Raw genomic sequence first — 7,438 nt, 5'->3', positions numbered from 1 at the left:
GTTTTCATCAATTCGTCTTTAAGACATTTATTTTTTAAAATTAAGTCAAGTAATTGCATTTCGTTTTTAATAAGGTATTTTTATTTTGAACGAAATAGGTCAAATATTTTATTAAACTTTCAGAAGCACAGGACACTATTCAGAGGTAATTGTGACTCAAATTGAAAAACACTGAAAATTTAAAGTGCAAAAAAAAAAAAATCGATATCAATTTAAATACAGGGGCCTGTTCAGACATTTTGTGTAAGGTCAGTTTTTGTAAAATTGTGAAAAAATCAATCGTAATTTGTGAATATAAAATAAACGATAAGTCGCATTCTTTCAACCAGGGTCCTACTTTTGTGAATTTGTGCAAATAGGGTCCTGTTATTGCAAAAAACTTTTTCAAGGAGTTTTTAAATTGTAAAGAATTATGCTCAACACTAAAATTATAATTAAAAAAAAAAAAAATTTAAAAAATAAACAGCAATTGCTGCTACTAAATTAGAGATGCAACATACAAATATTTGGTATTTAGCCTATATTGCTGAACGCAGAATATTCAGTCCGGACGAATAAAGGAAGAAACGCCTGCCTGGGAAGGGTTTATTCGATTAACAAAACAATAATGAAGAAAAACAAATTTGTGAAGGGTCCGATAAAAAGAAAAATTATTTTGTGAAGGGTCCGTTTTTATGAAAAGATATTTTGTGATGAGCCTGTTAACGAACCCATATTTCTTCTAAACAGACCCTTGATATACCATACATGTTTCAAATTGTAATTTAAATTTTTTTCACACTCACATTTATCATTAAATTAATCTACTAATGAATACACATTTTCAGTAACTAATTCAAGAAAAAACTTTACAAGAATCGCGATATTAGATATGAAATTTCAAACCGTAATATTAAATATCTAAATCGAATAAATATAAATCACGTTGCACAATGTTAATATCGTATGAATACGAATTGAGTTATAAGTTAGTGATTTGCGGAATTCCACAAACTAATGGTCTCGAGATACATGGAATTCTGTGACATTCGCAGAAAAATCACATGCACTGCTTCTAGTTATTAGACCTGGAAGATTGATAGGAAAAAGCCGGTATTCCGTGGTACATTCGGAAATACAATCACCTTTGACTATTGTGAATGTCAAAAACATCTGCTTTTTGCCATGCAGTATTTTAAGCATAGAATGGAAATCATTAGATTTTCTAGTAGGGGAGGGGGTAATCAATGCAAGTTTATATTGAGACGTAATCTAGTTTATAAGAATACTAATGGCATCTTCATTTCAGCCTATTGAGGAAGAAAAAATAAATAAACGAACAAGCAATTTTCTCCACTTGAATTTAAAAATATTTCAGTGTATTATAGATTATCCTAGGTTTCAGAAAAAAAATTATCCAATACCACAAATATACATTTATAATTAAAAAAAACTCCGACTTTTGGTGACATTGTAGCTTAAATTTTAACGCATTAAATTTCAAAAAGATCTGCTGTTGCACAACATAGGAAAGTCTGCATATACCAATGAAAACAATGTTACCTTTGTCAAGTCAAAAACTAAAACTTATTTCCATGAGAGGATCATCACTGATGAAAATGACAAAATGTGCATAAAAATTACAAAAAGAAAGTAATTAAAACTAAGATAAAGAAAATTTACACTTTTATTAAAATGTACAATAAATGAAAGTTACTGATGAAAATGTTGTAGAGTATACAACATGGTAAGTCCAATTTGATGATTGAAACAAATATAAAATGCTTAAACTAGGCTACCAGTTAATATGGTCTTTGTCTTCGATCACCACTGAAAGAAAAGAAAAAACAAGAATTAAAGCAAGTTAAAAATAATTTCTATTAATCTCTTTAAAAAGTAAAATAATTTAACTCACCCGGGACCACCTCTCATTGGGCCACCACGACCAGGGCCTCCTCGTCCTCCACCAAAACCTCTTCCACCAGGAGGTCCGCCTCTTCCTCCCCGCCCACCTCGATCACCACCACGGCCTCCACGCATTCCGCCGCCACGTCCACCACCAGGTCCTCTTGATCCACCATCAGGTGGAGCACCACCTCCAACACCTTCAGGACGTGGAGCATGGCAACGATTGCACTCTACTCTCCAAGAGAAATTGTTGTTACCACAATCACTAAATTAAAAAAAAGAGAAACATATCAATTAATATTCCAACAGCTGCAATGCAATATTGAGTACTATAACAACAAATGTAAAAAAGGAGAAGCCGAGGCGTACCCAAGACTATAATAGTAAAAGAGCATGCTCAATAGACAAAAATTCATACCACTATATCAACAAGAGTTAACATTTGAAAAGTGATATTTAAATCTTTTCAACAATCACTGCTTTAATATTTTTCACTAATATTTGACATATAAAAATGCTTAAAGTTAAAGAGTAACACTTCTGCACACATTCATTCACTCACTCCTTCCAGCAGGATTAGTAATTAAGTTTAGAAAATAATATTGAACTAAAAAGTTTGTGATGATAAATATTTAATTTATAACTAACTTTTCTTTTATTGCTCCATAAAATAAATTTGTCCAGTCACTTGATTCATGAATTCAATAGACAATTTAAGTTACTTAGACCAATGAATCTGTTGTTGCATAGCAACCATGAAGAAAAATTGCTTTCACCCCTTCCTTTCAATTTTAAAATCTCGCAAAAATGCTATGAAACTTTGATTAAAAATATATTTTTGTGCACTTTTTTAGTATGGCTAATATATTGAAAGTGTAAAATTGTGAATAAATAGATTAAAAAAACTAAATTTGAAATAACTATCACGAAAAGGATGAATCACAAGTACCTTCTTTTAGCTCCAATAAATATTAGGAAAAAAAATTATAACTACTAATAAAAAATAAATAACAGCTGAAATTAAAGGTCAATTTGACCTTAATGATTTCCATGCAAGAAAAACAAATCTAAGAGCCTTAAAAACAATTTTATACATTAAAAGTTTTAAAACAGGAAGTTTAACATCAACAAGAATCTCTAGTTATTGTCTATAGATTGACGCCTTAACAATGGAGAGGTAGCACTGATATAAATAGGTTTCCGCTACTCAAAAGCCTAGAAAAGTACTTACGGATTCATGCATTTCCAGTCTCCTTCTCTGCCAGAACCACCAGAGCCACCCCTATCTCCTCCTCGACCACCATCATCACGTCCACCACGGCCTCCGCCACCGCGTCCACCACCACCTCCTCGACCTCCGCCGCCACCACCACCGCGACCTCCTCCTCCTCCACGGCCACCTCCACCAGGCCCACCACCATATGGAGTTTTACGCTGTGCAAGTTGCACATTTATTTTTTTACCTTGAAAGTCTTTTCCTAAAACAGATATGGGAAAATTATATTAACAGAGATAACCTTCTGGATAAAAACTATTCAGGCCAACAGAATAGATATGAAAAATAAATTAAATATTAATCAAACCAAAACATTAACTGAAGATTCTCCCAACTTATGATCCTTGAAGATTAAAATAACATTTCTATTTTAATATCAAAAACATTTTAAAAACTTGAATGCGTTTTATAAGTACACTTACTCTATAGAGAAATTAAAATTACACAGAAATTATTATGTTACAAAATTTAAGAAAAATTAAATGCATAAAATTTTTCAATTATGCAGACAAAAACCTAGAATATTTCAACATTTAAATTGAGACTTTAAATAACAAAACAACTTAATTTTTTTGTTGATTATATCATTAAGCAATAAAACTGCAGTATTTAAAAATTTGAAAAGAAGCTGTTTATGAAGGACAGCAAGCGCCTTTATATGTTACCTCCAAACCAATTAATAGCTGAACTAGCTGTTGGTGGATCATCATATGTTATTGTGGCCTCTCCTTTGCCTTTTCCGGTCATTTTGTCCTTATAGATCCAAATCCTTTGTTTTCCAGTCTTTTTATCTAACTGTCAATATAAAAGAAATATAGATTTAGTTTCTTCTTACAACTTATATTTGTTACCATTAATAAAAAGTGCAAGACTTACTTTAATAACACCTATGGCTCCAAAATAATTTGAAAGCTCATCCTCATTGACAGCTTCAGGCAGTCCAGAAACAAAAACTGTGTCTTGTATTTCCTCTCCTATAACATTTAAAAGCATGTTTACAAAACCTCAACAATTATACTACAGTTTCATATTATTTAAAATTAAACAGAATACTTAAAAATTACAACAGTATCAATTGGTTACTATTTCCTCATGCCCATAAATAATTGATTTTCAAAATCAAATCCTCCCTGAGGGGTAGGGTTTGAATAAAAATAAAAACCCAGAGAATATACCACTAACATTTTTTTAGATAAATAATTTTATTGGAGGACCCCTCAATTCATCATTTAAAAATTCCATAATATGATAACTGTGTTGTAAGATTGAAACCAATCATTTTTAAAATCACATGCAAGAGGTAAATCAGTAATTGTGAAACTACAAAATTCTTACTGAAATTTGTAACTGCATTCTTTTTAAAAATAATAAATGTAAACACCCTGACTTCATCAGTATAAAAATTGGATAAGAACGACTGAATACCAAAAAAAAGTTAAAACAATGAATTCTGCATGTAAGGACCATGTTTTTAATTAGTAGACAGTTTCGAAATTGAATTTTCCAATACTATTTCTACTAGCATTAATTAAAATAAAAAGATGGACCAAAAATTCAGATTCATCAAATCTATTTTTTAAAAATTTACACCTAATAAATTGGATATTCTGAACATACACAAAAATCAGAAATATCAAGGCATGATCTTAACCATCAAGAAAACCAATACAGTAGGGAACTGATTATCCGGAACGATCGGGACCATCACTATTCCGGATAACTGATTTTTCCGGTTTTCTGAATCGCTACAAAAAGCCGGTTTTTTTATTGTTGAACCCAACTAAAAAAAAAAAAAAAATATTTGGAAATAATCTCAAAAAGAAGAAAAAACGATGAAGTAATACAGTAATGATTATTTCTAAAATGATGGTATGGTAAACATCTTTCAAAAAAGAAAGAAAAATCCTAAAATCTTATGAGGAAAAAAATTAATTTTTTTAAAAATGGCGGAAAATTTATCGAATTTCGTTCCGGTTTTTTGGTTTTCCGATTTCCGGATAATTGGTTCTGCAGTGTACTTTGAAGTCTGATTCATTAGTGTCAACAACTAACAAAAATATAGAATACTTTTCTAGTACTGGTATATATTCTTAAATAGATAATTTAATTGAAAAAATATGTAGAGAAAAAATTGTTAAAGATATAAGTTTTCAGTAATCAAAATGTTTTAGACATAACAGCTCATTTTAAAAGGGAGTTTGCCATTTAACACACCTCCATAGTTTGATCCACCACCGCCATTGTAAGAAAAGCCACCTCTACCACCTAAATTAAAACACAAACAATTTAATAAAGATCCTAAAGTAACATTTGTAACTTCATAATAGTTAAATCAAATGTTTTACACCAGTTGATCAATTGCCAATATTCAGACTCATTTAATAGTAGAAAAACTTTCAGCTACAAGAAATGTGTAGATTTCAGAATACAATTATAAAATGAAAGTTTGAAAATTAGCAACTGGTCAAATGATACTCTATTATTAATTGTTGTAATATTAAAGGCTGTAATAATTCTAATGAAATAACTTAACACAATGGCTTGACTTTCTTTAGCTGAGGTTTAAAAGCTTTACATTCACACCAAGTAATAGAACTACCTGGTTTCGTATGCAGGTTTAGAACATAAGCTTAGTAACCAGCAATAAATTAAAAATCTTGCGAGTGACATACTCCTGTCCAATAGTGAAGGCCTTATAATAAACTAAGTACATTAGTTTATATAATATCCATAACTACTACACTCATAATAGTGTTTAATATCTAAACAAACGCAAATACTTTGGAATGGTTATTAATATTCAATGACAAATTATAACAGTGGGTGATGTCATGAAGTGACAATACGCATACTAGAATTGCAAAGAAATAAAGCAGTTATAACGCAACACAAACCATAAACAGCCATTTTACTATCTTAATTCTTTCTACAGAAATGGTTTCCTTTGCAGCAAAATTGAAATGGATTCTATGCAGATACTTTGAGAAATATCAGTATAGAGACAGAATTAGAGGAAAAATGGGATAATTCATTACATTTTTTTGAATTTTTTTTTTAAACCCAATAAACACATGCTAATAAAATTGTATAGATCGGGCAAAAAGGGTAGTCTTAAGCTTAAGCATTGCACAATATAGCAATCATCAGAGCTATTAATAAAACAATATATCTTGAACTAAAAAAAAAAATTTCCCAAGTCTATTTAAAAAAAAAAAACCAAGACTACACCATTGAATAAGAAATACTTGTCACAGAAGATCATATAAGATGCATATGAGCAATAAAAAACTTATGCCACTATAAAACTCAAGTCAATATAAAACTAAACTCTAATTTAAATTCTTCAAGTATCAGATAGATACATCTAACATTAGATACACAAAAAAACTGGCTGGATTAAAAAAAAATAAAATAAATGATGAACAGCATGAATTGCTCCTTTTAGCACAGTTTAAGAAATGAAGGTTAGCAAACAAGTGCTCCTTGTATAGCAGTTAGTCAAACACTACAAACCTGGTGCATTAGTAAAATTGGTTGTATTTAACACTTTATTAACTTGGATTACACAGCACCAATTTATTGTCATTGGCAAGCACACCAATAACGCTCCTTTTAATTTACAACATCCCATGTTACTCTCAAAAATAAAAACACAGGTAAAAACTTTGTGACCAACCAATTTTAACAACAACAAAAAAAAAGATGAAAAAACTTTAAAAACATATTGTCAGTTCATATTTTAAAGTGACCATGTTTTAACTTAAATATACACATATTTGAGCTTCAGTTGAAACTACCATCCAACTCAATAAGCATTTGAGTGGCTCAGAAGCCAATTAGGTTAAGAACCTGTTATGCTAAAACAAGTTTGCTTCAAGAAAGGTAGTAAAAAAAGCATACCCACTTAATTTTAGAAATAATCACACTTTGAAGTGCTTTACTCATGCCCATTTCATCGATAAAGCCACTTCTCAATCATTTTTTCAACAGTTTTTAAAATCCATCCCCACTTGAAAATTATGACTTTTATTACAACATGCGGATTTCATGATAGATTTGATTTTATGATTCATTAATCATGCGTTTAAGTAATTACTGACACACTTTTACATGCTGATTTTATCCTAAATGTTAAAAAAAAATGTATATACTTTTCCATGTGATTTAGATGATATCCAGTTACTTTAAATACAATGTTATTACAACACACGAGTTTCTAATTGCACAACGCACATCAAAACAATCACTTTTTGACAACGTTTACGGGGGGGGGGG

The 7,438-nt window shown here is 30.4% G+C and overlaps 1 protein-coding gene across 6 annotated transcripts in view; it reads right to left on the bottom strand.

The window, feature by feature from the left end:
• Positions 1 to 1,648: 1,648 nt before the first annotated feature.
• The window catches only part of LOC107450979 (RNA-binding protein cabeza), a 25,249-nt gene continuing 19,459 nt past the window's right edge, over positions 1,649 to 7,438 (bottom strand). For 2 of the 6 annotated variants that reach the window (XM_016066928.3, XM_016066927.3), the window contains exons 8-13: positions 5,378 to 5,428; positions 4,040 to 4,137; positions 3,829 to 3,958; positions 3,119 to 3,365; positions 1,895 to 2,152; positions 1,649 to 1,809 (exon numbers count right to left, since the gene is read on the bottom strand). In XM_016066928.3, the coding sequence (XP_015922414.1) occupies positions 1,782 to 1,809; positions 1,895 to 2,152; positions 3,119 to 3,365; positions 3,829 to 3,958; positions 4,040 to 4,137; positions 5,378 to 5,428 (812 nt within the window). In that variant the 3' untranslated portion in view covers positions 1,649 to 1,781. The remainder of the gene's footprint in view (positions 1,810 to 1,894; positions 2,153 to 3,118; positions 3,366 to 3,828; positions 3,959 to 4,039; positions 4,138 to 5,377; positions 5,429 to 7,438) is intronic. The other 4 variants (XM_016066929.3, XM_071182001.1, XM_071182002.1 and 1 more) reach the window with 2 other exon arrangements.

This window comes from Parasteatoda tepidariorum, chromosome 6 (genome assembly GCF_043381705.1).
Source record: "Parasteatoda tepidariorum isolate YZ-2023 chromosome 6, CAS_Ptep_4.0, whole genome shotgun sequence".
NCBI lineage: Eukaryota > Metazoa > Arthropoda > Arachnida > Araneae > Theridiidae > Parasteatoda > Parasteatoda tepidariorum.
Note: the sequence above shows the minus strand (reverse complement) of the source record. Positions and strands in the feature narration are given on the sequence as shown.